The 15,940-nt window shown below is 39.8% G+C and overlaps 1 protein-coding gene across 8 annotated transcripts in view; it reads right to left on the bottom strand.

The window, feature by feature from the left end:
- astn1 (astrotactin 1) overlaps nucleotides 1-15,940 on the bottom strand; it is a 377,633-nt gene that overhangs the window by 149,863 nt on the left and 211,830 nt on the right. For 4 of the 8 annotated variants that reach the window (XM_058749876.1, XM_058749884.1, XM_058749890.1 and 1 more), the window contains 3 exons: nucleotides 14,557-14,706; nucleotides 12,171-12,317; nucleotides 8,699-8,866 (listed from right to left, as the gene is read on the bottom strand). In XM_058749876.1, coding sequence (XP_058605859.1) covers nucleotides 8,699-8,866; nucleotides 12,171-12,317; nucleotides 14,557-14,706 — 465 coding nt within the window. The remainder of the gene's footprint in view (nucleotides 1-8,698; nucleotides 8,867-12,170; nucleotides 12,318-14,556; nucleotides 14,707-15,940) is intronic. The other 4 variants (XM_058749841.1, XM_058749849.1, XM_058749857.1 and 1 more) reach the window with 4 other exon arrangements.

The raw sequence follows: 15,940 nt of genomic DNA, 5'->3' as shown, positions 1-15,940 counted from the left end.
TAAATTGTCTAATGAAGCATAATGCTAATATTAGCTCTAATGCACCTGCAGAACTGGTCCAATTCTTCTTCATAATGCATTTTGTCATAATACTTGACGTAAGGTCGCAAGAAAATGTTTTGTTGTATTTATTTAGAAATACTTTTGATAATAGTTGGGTAAATGTATACTGGGATTGAAGCGATGTGGCTTGGTAAACGTGTTATTGCCAGTATAAAGGCTGATAATGGCTGAATAAAAACAAAAGAATAACGATGAAAGAATAATAAGGATTATGTGTCATACCTGGCGGAAGTGTGAAAGGTTCTGTTTCCTTAAACTAGTTTGTCATGCATTTCTTTATTTCAACACCTTTACAGGTAAATCCTAGTATTTTAAATTTGTGATTAAATTTTTTAATCGATTGACAGCACTAATATATATATATACAGTGGGGCAAAAAAGTATTTAGTCAGCCACCAATTGTGCAAGTTCTCCCACTTAAAAAGATGAGAGAGGCCTGTAATTTTCATCATAGGTATACCTCAACTATGAGAGACAAAATGAGAAAAAAAAAAAATCCAGAAAATCACATTGTAGGATTTTTAAAGAATTAATTGGTAAAATAAGTATTTGGTCACCTACAAACAAGCAAGATTTCTGGCTCTCACAGACCTGTAACTTCTTCTTTAAGAGGCTCCTCTGTCCTCCACTCGTTACCTGTATTTAATGGCATCTGTTTGAACTTGTTATCAGTATAAAAGACACCTGTCCACAACCTCAAACAGTCCAACTCCAAACTCCACCATGGCCAAGACCAAAGAGCTGTCAAAGGACACCAGAAACAAAATTGTAGACCTGCACCAGGTTGGGAAGACTGAATCTGCAATAGGTAAGCAGCTTGGTGTGAAGAAATCAACTGTGGGAGCAATTATTTGAAAATGGAATTACATACAAGACCACTGATAATCTCCCTCGATCTGGGGCTCCACGCAAGATCTCACCCCGTGGGGTCAAAATGATCACAAGAACTGTGAGCAAAAATCCCAGAACCACACGGGGGGAACTAGTGAATGACCTGCAGAGAGCTGGGACCAAAGTAACAAAGGCCTCAAATCCTGCAGTGCCAGACATGTCCCCCTGCTTAAGCCAGTACATGTCTGGGCCCGTCTGGAGTTTGCTAGAGAGCATTTGGATGATCCAGAAGAGGATTGGGAGAATGTCATATGGTCAGATTAAACCAAAATAGAACTTTTTGGTAAAAACTCAACTTGTCGTGTTTGGAGGAGAAAGAATGCTGAGTTGCATCCAAAGAACACCATACCTACTGTGAAGCATGGGGGTGGAAACATCATGCTTTGGGGCTGTTTTTCTGCAAAGGGACCAGGACGACTGATCCGTGTAAACGGAAGAATGAATGGGGCCATGTATCGTGAGATTTTGAGTGAAAACCTCCTTCCATCAGCAAGGGCATTGGAGATGAAACGTGGCTGGGTCTTTCAGCATGACAATGATCCCAAACACACCGCCTGGCAGCGAAGGAGTGGCTTCAGAAGAAGCATTTCAAGGTCCTGGAGTGGCCTAGCCAGTCTCCAGAGCTCAACCCCATCGAAAATCTTTGGAGGGAGTTGAAAGTCCGTGTTGCCCAGCGACAGCCCCAAAACATTACTGCTCTAGAGGAGATCTGCATGGAGGAATGGGCCAAAATACCAGCAGTGTGTGAAAACCTTGTGAAGACTTACAGAAAACGTTTGACCTCTGTCATTGCCAACAAAGGGTATATAACAAAGTATTGAGATTAAATGTTGTTATTGACCAAATACTTATTTTCCACCATAATTTGCAAATAAATTATTTAAAAATCCTACAATGTGATTTTCTGGATTTTTTTTTCTCATTTTGTCTCTCATAGTTGAGGTATACCTATGATGAAAATTACAGGCCTCTCTCATCTTTTTAAGTGGGAGAACTTGCACAATTGGTGGCTGACTAAATACTATTTTGCCCCACTGTGTATATATATATATATATATATATATATATATATATATATATATATTTATTTATTCTTTTCTTTTTTTTTTCAAAAGCATACTGAAAAGTAGATGTTTTTCTTTCTTATAAAAACTATGGTCATCAATAGAATAAAAGCCAAATTCATTTTATTAAATTCAACACTAATATATGCAATTTGTTTAATGTGTTAAATCAATAAACTCTTTTAACATGTTTAACAAACCTTTACACTATTTATTTTTTCTCTCAAACTTTCTGCAGACCCCTTAGCAACCCCTTGTGGCTCTCAGTTTTTATATTCCTATATTAAATATTTTAATATTAAAAATATTAATACTAAATTTAATTAATATTTAATATTCCTGCTTTTAATCACGGTTTACAAAATTGTAGGATTTGCAAACGAAATGAAACTAGACGCATTACAATATGAAAAACAATAAGTCAAACTTGCGTGCAATATGTACTAACTTATTATGTGCAATTGACCAATCGGTAAGCCCCGCCCCCCTTAGTTACAGTTGCTCCCTCGGACAAACAATCGTTTGCTCACTGTCTTTCAATGACAGCTGCAGTGCGAAAACCTTGTTCCACGATGTTTTTGCACAATTTTGGACACAGAAGGCCACCAAATGGGAATTAGATATTCCATGGAGGGATTTATAAAATATTTTAAAATAAATCCGGTGGGTAACTCGAAGGAGGGTTCACAGATCACAATGAAAGCTGGAGAAGTCTCATATTACAGTCGGTCATCACGATCGCAGATGACAACATGCAGGATAAACAGTGTTCATGTATTGCAGGGTACGATTAAATGAATGTACATTTAACCAGTTTAATATGGAGAGGCACTGAATGAATGAATGAATGAATGAATGAAGCATTTATATAGCGCTTTTATTGTGTATTGCTATACACCAAAAGCGCTTTACAATCATGTGGGGGATCTCTCCTCAACCACCACCAGTGTGCAGCATCCACTTGGATGATGCGACGGCAGCCACAGGACAACGGCGCCAGTGCGCTCACCACACACCAGCTACAGGTGGAGAGGAGAGAGAGATAGAGCCAATCAAGTGGATGGGGATTATTAGGAGGCCATGATTGACAAGGGCCAGTGGCGGGAATTTGGCCAGGACACCGGGGTTACACCCCTACTCTTTACGATGAGTGTCATGGGATTTTTAATGACCACAGAGAGTCAGGACCTCGGTTTAACATCTCATCCGAAAGACGGTGCTCTTTTGCCAGTATAGTGTCCCCATCACTATACTGGGGCATTAGGACCCACACAGACCACAGGGTGAGCACCCCCTGCTGATCTCACTAACACCTCTACCAACAGCTACCTAGTTTTCCCAGGAGGTCTCCCATCCAGGTACTGACCAGGCTCAGCCCTGCTTAGCTTCCATGGGCAACCGGTCTTGGGCTGCAGGGTGATATGGCTGTGGAAGTGTAGACCTTCGTTTATGTGTTTTTGACCTACACTGTACAAGAAGCGAGAACAGTCCGCTATTTAGGTTTGTACATTAGCATGGACTCACTAACTTTAACGTTAGCTAGTTTTAGCCAGAGATACCTTGCTAAAGCACAATATAACATTAACGTTCTGCTTGAGCAGATGAAAATTGTAACTTAATGAGTGTATGACAACCAGAAAATGAAAGTTTTTGTCTTCATTTGTATTGTGGTTGAATACTTAGGGACATTTTGCTTTGTTTTGTTTGGATTCAGGAAATGTAATAAAATAAATTATATTGCCCATCCTCTCAGGATACCTGGAATCAGTGTTACAAGTACCCCAGGCACATAGTTTTTCCATTTTTGAAGCATAAACCCCATAAAACCGATGCGAGCTTCGGATCTTCCAATGTTTTTCTATGGCGCTGAAACCTAAAGATGTCCGAGTTACGCTCCCCGTGCAACTGATACTCGACTGCCAATGGCTAGTCTGCATTCGAGGGGAGGGGCTTACCGATAGGTCAATTCAGCCACTAGTCTGTGTTAACTAGTCATGAATCACATGGGTAAGTGCATGACTGTAACGTGTCTGTTGTGTAAAGTAACGCGCACGACGAAGGAGTACAATCAAGAGTTATTTTTAATAATTCACAGACTGGGAAGGGCACAACCAAACAAAATGAGTCCAAAAAGTCAGTCCAAGGGGGAGTGGAGTGTGGGAGGAGCCCGGAGCAGGAGGAGCCAGGTGGAAATCCAGAGGCCAGCCAGGATAGCGGCCCATGGTGGAGTCGACGGCGGGAGGAGCCATGGTGGAGTTCGGGCAGGCAACACCATGGGGACGACTGACGGAGATGACGCCGGTGGAGTAGGAGCCCAGGATGGAGCCGAGCAGACACAGAGCCAAGGTGACATCGAGGATCCGGCGGGAATCCGGAATGCCACAGTGGAGCCGGAGTGACAGAGGACGAAGGTGGAGCTGGAGGGAGGGAGGAGCCCGCCAGAGGGACGGAGGGATGAGGTGGAGCTGGAAGAGTGGAGTCCCGGGGAGTAGGCAGGGGGACGACTGACCAAGGCGGAGCTGGAGGGACGAGGGAGCCCGGTGGAGCTGGTGGAATGACGGGCCATGGTGGAGATGAGGGAAGCAGGAGCCAAGGTGGAGCCGATGGGTCGGAGGGCCGAGGTGGAGTCCGGGTCTCGAAGGCTGGAGGCGGAGACTGGGGATCCTCCAACCCCGAGGTAGCTGGTGACCGGAAGTCCCGAAGCACAACCGACCCACCGGACACGGCGTGCTGAGGGGGCTTTCCTGAGGCAGCAGAGATAGGGCTGATGGACTGGCTGGCTGATTCAGAGGAGGAGGGAGTGGGAGGCTGGGTGGGAACCTCTTGAGATTTTCGTCGAGGAGCTGGCCGAGGAAGGAGTGCTGGGCACTGGAGAGCTGGACGGAACCAGCAGAGACGAAGGAGGGCTGGACGGGACCAGCACAGATGAAGGAGGGCTGGATGGGACCAGCGGAGACGAAGGAGGGCTGGACGGGACCAGCGGGAAAGGGAAAAGCCAGAAATCCTCTTCATTCACACAGTTAAATAGTTCAGAGTCCAGTGACAGCTCACCCTCAGTGGTGGGAGTGTGGGCGGGGTTTTCCTCCATTCCCTCGATCTCCACAATTATTCCCAAGACGCACGATGTTGCCGGCTCACACACCTGATCAGACACGTTAATAAGCCCTAGCTCCAGGGCGATGAGAGGCTCTGTCACTTTAAATGGTGCCGTCTCTTTAATCGCGGCCCGCTCGGGCTCTGCAGCTGTGGTGGGCTCTGGCGAACGCTCCGTGTAGCGTGATGGTGAGGGCTGGCTGGGCTCTGAATCAGGAGTGGGGCTGGAGTCGTCCTCAGCAGGGCAGACGGAGAAAAACAGTCCATTATTCTCCAGCACCCACTCCACACAAGCGGCTAAATCTGTAACGTGTCTGCTATTCTGTAACGTGTCTGTTGTGTAAAGTAACGCGCACGACGAAGGAGTACAATCAAGAGTTCTTTTTAATAATTCACAGATTGGGAAGGGCACAACCAAACACAAATCCAAAACGATAGCAGACAAAGTAGTAATGATAAGCACAGAATATATATACTGAACGCAATCAGGGAGGAACAGAAAACAGGTGCGTAACTAATTAATCAAAAACCATGGAAACAAACTAGGCAGGCAGACGGAGACATAGAAAACTAAACTAAAACAGGTCATACATGTAACAATGACATTAGCTTTGTATAATTGTATGGTCTGTTTTGGGTTCTGTTTCATGTTCTTGTTTTCATGTCTTTTATTTTGAAGTTTAGTCACGTTTCCTGGTTGTTTCATGCTTCCCTTTCCCTCATGTCTTCATGCTATTGGTTCCCTTGTACATTGTGTCATGTTCTCATTGGTTGCTTTAGTCATGTGTCTTGTCTCACTCAGCCAATTTTTGGTCAGACTTCTGCTCATTTGTTAGAGATCATATCGTGCCCAGCTTTCAACTTTGTTTTGAAAATGTTTTATTTGTTTTTTTCACTTACAACATGTCATTCCATAAGGAATATTATTTGATTAATTTATTACTTTTGCTGGCAAAGTTTAATATACATAAATGTAAGTACGGCAAGTTAAGCAATACCTAAAATCTGTTTACACTTTTGATAAACAAGAAAGCTGTTAAGTGTATTAATATATGTAAATATTTCCATGTTTTTATGTAATTTTATTATTATTATTATTTTTTTTTTTCTATTTCATTGTAATTTTGTATCTCTTTTTCGTGTGTATGTGTGTTCACCCCCTGGCTACTGTAAAATGTTGAATTTGAGTGATTCAATAATAAAAAAATAAAAAAATGTGTCTTGTCTCTCTTTGGTTTGCTCATGTCATGTGACCCTCATTGTTTGTTATAAGTAGCCATGTCGTCGCCTTTGTTCCTTGTCGTGTTTTAATGTTGTAACCTGCTGTTGGTGAGTCTAGTCCGTTCATGCCATGCCAAGTCTGTCTCTGGTCAAGTCTATTTCAAGTCTGTTCAAGTCAAGTCTGTCTTTGTTTGGATTTTGTTTGGATTTTGGATTTCACATTTGTAAATAAACTGCACTTGGGTTCTTCACTACGCTCGCCTTCAGTGGACTCATTACAGAATACACGACCTTACCATGAAACCAGCAGTTAGCCGTCTCTGCCTTTGTCAAGGTGACAGGGCCATAGAGGACTATGTTGCCGACTTTTGTGGACTATGCCATCTGGTGGATTTTAATGATGTGGCTTTAAAAGACATTTTTTGAGTGGGTCTGAATGAACCCATTCGTTCTGGATTGCTAGGAGGTAAGATCCATTTTTCTCTGGCTGAGTACATTGATTATGCCGTTACTCTGTGGATCATCTTTTACTGTGGGTTTCGTGGAGGAGGAACACAACACTTCCTCTAAGCCTGCTCACGTCATGCCTGCCAAGCCAGAGTCTGCTCATGTCATGCCTGCTACTCCAGGAACTGCTCACATCATGCCAGTTAAGTCAGAGTTTACTCATATCATGTCTACTAACTCAAAGCCTGATCACATCATGTCTGCCAAGCCAGAGTCTGCTAGCGTCATGTCTGCTACTCCAGGGCCTGCTCACGTCATGTCTGCTACTTCAGGGCTCTTTACAATAATGAAATGTAACGGCTAAATATACTTGAAATCACATGAAAGCGAAGACAAAGTGAAACCGGACCATTTTGCATTCAGAAAGCACATTATAAGCAAACTGCTTAGATCTCAAATGGTCTAAGTTCATTTGGAGTGCTAACATACAACTCAACATTCCAGAATCTAATCAAGTATCATCTAGAATATTAATGCTTCCCTGGCTCAGAATATCCTAAATTTTGAACATTACATTTGATCCGTGCTTTGCCTAATTTACGTCCCAGGCAAAGGAGAAAAAAAAAAAAGAAGAAGAAAGAAATAATAATTCAAATCCAGGTCACTCAAGCTGTATAAGCCCATGTCTTACATTACAAAGATTCATTGCCAAGCATTACTGTCCTCACAGCTCTCGCTCAATTAGGCTTTCATTACTTAATACCGTTCACTCAAGAGAGACACCTTCAGAGAAATCTGCAAATGAAACGACAGATGAATCAGAGCTAAGCCTCTCTCTCCTGTCCCTCCTGCTCTTACAACTGCAGTTCGGTGAACACATTGATTTTACACAGTGGAGGGGATGGGCAGTCATTCACTTGGGTGAAGGGGTGCAACGAAAGATTATTTTATGATTAATTAGGCAAAGATGCAGACTAATGAAAAAAAAAAAAAATCCCAATGTGCAGTTTGAAGGGATAGTTTAACCAAAAATGAAACTCTGATGTCATTTTAAACCAGTATGACTTTCTTTCTTCTGTGGAACATAGAAGAATGTGAAGAATGTTTCAACTGTTTTTGTCCATACAATGAAAATCAATGGGGTCCAAAACATTGTATAGACAAACGTTTGAAATATCTTGTGTGTTTCACAGAAATACAAAGTTCTGGCATGAAACTCTAGATGGCGTAGTTCAACAGACCTAACTCAGTATGACATAATGACATCATCATCACATGTCACAGCTGATTTGTTCTCTCCTGTATCGGTAGCCAATGAGCACGCTGCTCAACATTTAAATACTTTGCGTATGTTTGTGGTAGCAGTTTGCAGCACTCTCCAGAAACCCTCCACCTTCCCCAGCTCCACCTGTATAGATCTACAGGGTGTAGCATCATGTATGCTAAGGGGGTTATTCATGTTATATGTGCAGCAGCAGTATTTCTTACATGCTCACAGCAGCATGTTGTGGATGTATTGGTAGTAGCAAGTCTCAGTACTTGGTCTGCCACAGCAGCGTAGCAGATCTATTCTGCCAAGACCAAATACATTAACATTGTCATGTACATTACCATGCCAATCACGCTGAGTTGTCATGACAGAACTATTTTTGTTCAGTCTAAAACAACATTTGACTCCACTAACTTTCATTGTATGGACAAAAAATTTAAACACTAAGACATTTTACAAAATATCTGCTCTTGTGTTCCACTGAGGAAAAAAGTTTTGAAGACATGAAGGTGACTAAATGATGATGGAATTTTCATTTTTAGATGAACTATCCTTTTAAGTATGTCCCTCAGAGTGCGTGTTGCTTCGGGTGTCAGACTTTCTGCATGAGCTGTGTGAAGTACAGAATCATGTCAGGGTGGTGGTGTACCTGTATCTGGGTCACACTGGTGCTCACAGGGGTCCAAGAGACGGCGGCCACACAGATCATTGACCCAGGGGCCACTGGCATTCTGCTGGTAGAACAGCAGCACCTGGGCAGGGTTCAGCCAATCAGATGCGTCCAGCTGGCTGCCCTGAAGCAGAACGAATCTGGAGCCTGAAAGAGAAGAATCGGAGAGGACATCTGTTAAAAGTTACATCAAGTAAATTAGTGAACTCTATTAGTTGGTGTTCAGAATATGAACCATAAACTGGAATCTACAAATGGAAGCTACAACTGGCTTGTAACTGTGGTACAAAAATGTTGGGCAATTTTATATTTTGTCGTTGAGCACAATAGAACTGTAATGGTGGGGATTTCGATGCATCACATGATTTGAAACTATTTACCAAATATTTGTTTAGATTCATTCTCTGATTTGCTAAGTGACTGTTTGCAGCAGGTTTTGATCTTCCTATGTCTTATAAGTGAGTCACTAGCCGGGTTTCCATCCAAAGTTGCGAATTTAACTTATGCGCAAAATTGGAATGTCGCATAAAACATTTGCGAATAAGCATCGTTTCCAAACGAGTCAAGGTGAACAAAATCGTCACTTCCTGATAAACTTGCACTAAATATCACAAAAAAAAGGGGGAGAAGCTACTGAATATAATAATTTTCATATATAATGAATTATTTGCGCCTCTGAGCAAGCAGACAAAACACAATAAATGTGGTCGGATGTCTGCTGTTTGGGAACGCAGTCATGTAAGAAAGTTCTGGGGGCAATTATACTGAAATACTTTGACGACAGACTTTGCTCGGGCATTTCGGAATGACCATAACATTTCAGATGCTGTGCAATGAGATCGCTGGTTAGTTCGGTTATGCTGTTATGCGCAAATCACATGACTTTTTTTATGCGCATGGAGGAATTTATTCGGCAAATGTATTTCCATCTCCCATTATTCGCATTAATCCTTTTTCACACAACACAAAAACCACCTCAAGCAAGGGTAAAAACATTTTTCAAACGCTTCAAAATGTGCATTAAAACAGGGTGATGGAAACATAGCTACTGATTCATTTATTCAACTTATTCATTAACGAAAACAATCTAATTGTACACTATATAATTTGTGTCAAATCAACAGTACTAAGAGAGTGTTGCAGCATGATCAGCATGATCATCCCCCCCCCCCCATAACTGCTAGGCATAAAACTGTTTTAAACTTTTTAAAGCAAAGCAGAATCCTTATAGCTGTGAGCTGTATATAGAGCTGTGGATAAGATACAACAGTACAGATAAAACATCAGAACTGAAAGCGTGATGTATTCTGAATTATTCCCCTGAATATTTCAAAACCATGAACGCCACATAGAACAGAATTTATTCTGCAAAAATCAAGTTTTATCAGATCTGCTTTGACATCAAGTTTTACCCTGTAATACTGTTAGACAGTTATAGACACATCTTAAATCTGATTTTTCCAATTCAAAAGGCGAACTGTGAATCCTTCAAGTCTCCTCTTTTCAGATTTCTTCCACTTAGACATCTATGTGAATGTTAATCTACCCTAAAGCACCAGACCCAATAGAAAAGAGCTCTGCATGAAAGACAAAATGACAGATGAGCAAAGCCAGTCACAATCCATCATATCGCCCAAACTCTAGAAGTGACGGCTGAAATGCCAATGAGCTGAAAGAAAGAGAGCGAGGAAGAGCAAGAGAAGAGAGGGTAAGAGAGAAAGAGAGTAGCCTGTAGTCTTGGACTGCAGGTGCAACATTGAAATTCAATAACAAGCTCATCCAACACAAACGCAACTTAGGTCCAAAGCACAAACAGAGAACCCTTGGGGAAAGCGGCTGCTTGTTGTTTACAGTGTGTATGTCTGGAAGTGTAGTTCTAGGGACTAACTAACTAAAAGTAGCACTAAATTTTTCATATGAAACGGTAATAAAATAATGTTGCTTTTTCCAGTGACTTGCTACTTTTAGCAAGTAGCAGCGTAGCGTGAAAAAATGCTACATCACAGTTTCCTTCTCTCTCTCTCTCTCTCTCTCACGCACGCACACACACACAGACAAACAGGCTAAAGAAAATAATCAATCAATAGTCTTTTCTCCCATTCAAACTCCCAGTTGAATCAGTCTGTTCGGGTTCAGTGGTTCATGTACTGATGGTTTAACAATGATTCATTTGAGTCCCTGTGCAGCCACGTTTGAACCAAATTTTTTATTTAAACTGCAGTTTTAGTCAACATGTTTTCATGTATCGTTAAGTTGTTTCTAGTTTTATTGATTTTAACAAAAAAAAAAAAAAAAAAGAAGGAATTATGGGGTTAAAGGCATGCTTTTTACAGCCCAGCACAGTTTGTTTTGATAAATAAAATTATTTACTTTTATTCAATAGATACATCATTAAAATATATTTTATCATTATTAAAATATATTAATTTTCAAAGGACAGAATTTTTAAAATATTTTTTAAAGCTTCTTACACTGCTTAAAAGAGCTCCCATAATAATTTAATACTGACCAACTTGAGTCTCCACAATGGTTTAAAATATATTTGATTATTTTAACAATTCTTATTTGGATACATACTGTACATTTACAACATTTAAAAAACAAAACATTAAATATCACATCAACTTAGTGCAGAATTGACTTTGTGTTAAAGACTGCAATCATGTCAAGGATTAGCTAAATTTCCAAAGTACATAATGAAACGCTGATAGGTAGGAAAGTGCCACAGTGAGTTTGTGTTATTCTAGTGGTTTAGAGAGAAATAAAATCAAATGCACTGTGCCCTGTTGCACCCTAAAATCTAATATTTTTTATATCTACAAATGTATTGCCTCCTTTAAATAGATTCAATGTATTTTTATAATAATTTGTAGTGGTACTAACTACCTTCAATCTGAAGTCAGCTTCACTGTAGCTTCTCTGCTTGAATAATGAAAAGATGGTGGACAAATGTGAGTCACATTGCTAAACCGTCGCCGACGTGTGAATAATTTTTAGTATTTGCACGTAAAAATATGTAAAAATATGAAAGTGGGTTTACATAATAACTTACATCTCATGATAGCTAACATGTTAAAGCTAACAGCAACACCAAACAAAACCAAATGTTTGTCTGAAAAACTTCTATGTTAAAATTAAAAAATAAACGGTTATGTTTCATTTGAGACTCTTTAAAAATTAATTCACAAGATGCCCAAGTACACAGTGTACAGTGCAAGTACAAGGTGTATAGCCTACTACATGATTTGAAACACAAGTAGAGACTATGCATTCGTGTCTGATTGTTCTTTGAAGCTTTCAGCACACATCTGTCTGGCTTTTCACTAGAGACAGAGCAAGAGTCGGCATGACATTTGCTTTAATACAGTAGAAGTCGTGGGGGGTAGACGGGGGGCCGAGGACCCCCGCTGCTCAGGGGCTGGACGGGAAGCAGAGCGGGTGATGAGATTACCGTCTGCAATGAGGTGCTCCGGAACGTGGAGTATCACTCTGACGTTGAGGCTACAGGAGAGGTGAGACGCGCAGACCAGGCCGATCACACAGCTCACCACGCTGATCAAAGTCAGGGTGGTCTTGTTGATAGGACTCCGTGGGGAACCTGGAAAGAAGAGAGAAAGAGAGAGAAAGCAATAAAAGAGCGATGCTACAAGACTGGAAAGTTCACATTTTTATGTGTACCTTGGGAAGGCACAAGGGAGGCAGTTAAAAAACAGCCCACATCAGGGTTGGTGGTCCATGAAAGGAGCACTGGATCAAACCAGCCAGCCAAACTCTGGGAGCTGCGGCAGCTCTGGCACGAACTGAGCAGCCGAGAGATAACGCTTTACCTTTTGAAGCCTGCTGCTTTTATGCTAAATACTACAAATGGCAAAATATGAAAAAGAGTTGTTTTGACCACGTTTTTGTACTACAGCCAAACTGGTTTGATGTCGTGCTGCCCTGTGCATCTGATACATGTAAAATAAAGGCACAAGACACTGCAAATAGTGTATGAGTATTATACAACACACAAGATGACATAAACACACCCATTCACAATGTATGAGGACACAATACTCATGATCTGATACCATTAACACAAGTAACATTTAAAACCATTAATAACATGTCAGGATAGACATAAAACATGCAACAACTAGAAACAGCAGTGAAATACATATAAAAGGAAATCAGATGGTACGCATATCATGACAAAAGTCAATATACAAGTGACAACAACATATTTACACTGATTATGTACAGCATATGAAAAAGGAGTAACTAAGGAGTTACAAATGACATCCGTGCAGCCGCTTAGCATTGCAGTAATGCTGCAGAACATCAACTACAAAAGAGGAATCCCCTTTTTGCCATATTAGATAGATATCACCATCTTAAGCGTGGATGTTATCTTAGCGATATTGCATCAAAAAAAAAAAAAAACAGAAGTTTGGCTTTTGAAGAAATGAAATGATCAAAAGAAAACAGAAAGCATTGATTCAAACATTTGCAAGCATCTGCCAGAAATATATGCTTCTTATGGGAACTGTATTCATGTAAATCATGTATGCTATGGGAACCGGTGTTTTCACATTTGGTCAGTTTGACATAGACAAAACTTGACTTGGTGCTCACTGAGGACCACATTTTCAAGGACTAATTACCGCAAAACTATTTTAAAATAATTCATTTTAGATAAGAATATAATCTGGCATTTTGTCCCCTGGCCTCTGTCCTTTCTGTAAGCATTAGGAGATAGCTCCAATTTTCCATCTATGAAGAGATAAATGCCAGCATTTAGTACTTAAGTAGAGGTTAGAACATATGTATGTATATGTATATATTCATGTAACATTTAAAAGTAATATAATACTTTTATATTATATTATTATAATATACACAGAGATTTATAATAGTATTTTTATAATAAAATTAATTGCCACAGCTATTATAGATTACTACACCTTCACTTCACTCAAATAACACCTACTTTTTTAAATGTACTGAAAAACGTACGCAAACACGTCTATCAAAATCAACACGCTGCTCTCACCCAATAACCAGTTTCCGCAGCGAAGTTGGGGAAAAACGTGACACAAGCCATGTCTATTATTAACTTAAGTCCAATTAAAGGTGTTGTTGCTACAGCTGACTAGTAGTGTTTTTGACAAGTACAGGGTTTAAACATTTGGTAATTAGAAGGAGAAAGTATTAAAGCAAAGTGATTGTCTGTTAGTTTCCTTTCAAGTGGCAGCTCCTCAAGAGTTTAGGGAGCTTTGCATTCAGTCTGGTCTCTTCAGAAAACAATGCAGCGCTCCTCGGGGGACAATACAAGAGTTTCAGACAGACTCTAGCCATTAGCGTCTGACAGTACTGTCCAACCGGTTTGTCACACGCTCTCTTAGTGCTTAACATACACACATTTACGGCGCTTAATGTTGAATGGTGGTCTACAGACAGAGCTGCTAAGCTTAAGGTGCTTAAATACTTGTAAGCTTGCATTTAGTCGTCATTCATTTCAGAGGAGTTCCACGGAGTCCACAAAGAGGCTCTGAAGAATTCTCTTAGCAAACTCAAAAATTGCTCAGGGACCCTCAGTCCAATTTGGAGGACAGTAAAAAAGTTAAGCATTTATGCTTTCCTGTAAATTGTTTTAACACAGTATTCAACTGCAATGTCAAATCAATGGCAAATCTCACACGTAACGACATGCCTCGGTCAGTGAGGTAGTTGTAAGGCAAGCCGCTTCACAACTAACGCTTTGCTCAGTTTCCGAACAAAGTGTGACACGAACACCAAATGGCCACAGTCAGGCGGTGCAGGTTGAAATCATGCGATGGTGTGGAAGTCCTCCTTACCCCCGGAGCCCCACGCGGTGTTGACGTTACCGTTTCTCATACCTCGACTGCGACGGCGGCTGCGGTTTGGATCGGTGTAGAAGGTCAGCTGCGGCTCACTGTCCGCCTCCGTCCCAGAGTCTCCGTCCGGGTTCAGGAAAGTTGAACCCGCTGTAGAATTCACACAAAAATCATCCATCAACTAATTCATCAAAAAAAAAAAAAAAAAAATGTAGTCGAGTTGCTAGTCTTAATAACGAAAAATATCAACATTAATTATTGACTGACTATCCAATTAAATGTTAGATTATTTCAAAGTCAGTTTAGAAAGAAAATTTTACCCAAGACATACAAGAACATTTCCAAACACAATGTCATTCTGAGGTTTTGAAATTAAACAAATGTGACAGCATGACAATAGGATGATTTTTTGCCTAATTGCCAATCCCTTTGTTTACTTATCTAGCATTATTGATTAATACAGCAAGTAATTATAAAGAGCTACAAACCACAAACAACAGATTCATTAGAAATATCGAATTGGAAGCCATGCGATTCTGTTAATGAGGGAAAATCTAACAGATAATGCAGCAAAACCACAGAAAAAAAAAAACAAACATTTGCTGTTCAAGTTACAGTTGCTAAGGCACTTTATACACTGCTGTTCAAAAATGTCAATTTGGAGCAAGTATTTTTTATTTTTTGAAAAAAGTCACTAATGCTTACCAATATTTTTTTGGATTAAAAAATTTTGAACAGTAGTGCATGTAAAGAAATGTTAGATATCAATCAACATTTGTTTATATCAGTCCTGGGCAATGATTAATCCCGATTAATCGCATATATATATATAGTTTGTTGTTGTTTTTGTTGTTTATATAATATATGTGTGTACTGTGTATATTATGTATATATAAAGACACACATACAGTATATATTTTAAAATATTTACATGTATATTTATATTCATATAATGTATTATATATAAATACATTTAATATGTAAACATAACATATTTTTCTTAATTATATACATGCATGTGTGTGTATTTATAGACACATAATAAATATACACAGTACACACAGATATTATGTACACCAAAACTTTTATTTTGGACGCGATTAATCACGATTAATTGTTGTCTAGCACTAGTTTATATATAAAAACATGAATGAAATGATGCAACGAATGGCATACAATGATAATTCAAAATACAACAGTGGAAAACATTTACATAATATTATAAATATAATAGTGTTTTGACACAAAGTGCTTATACTATAATAAGGTCTTCAAAGAATTCAAATAAATGATATCTAAAACACATTCGAGACTGTATAACTGCAAACATACATCACACACAGCACACACCAAAGTGACATACAGAGAACAAGCCGGAACCCAT

Source organism: Onychostoma macrolepis, chromosome 02 (genome assembly GCF_012432095.1).
Source record: "Onychostoma macrolepis isolate SWU-2019 chromosome 02, ASM1243209v1, whole genome shotgun sequence".
Taxonomy (NCBI): domain Eukaryota; kingdom Metazoa; phylum Chordata; class Actinopteri; order Cypriniformes; family Cyprinidae; genus Onychostoma; species Onychostoma macrolepis.
This window is presented reverse-complemented; position numbering and strand designations above follow the sequence as displayed.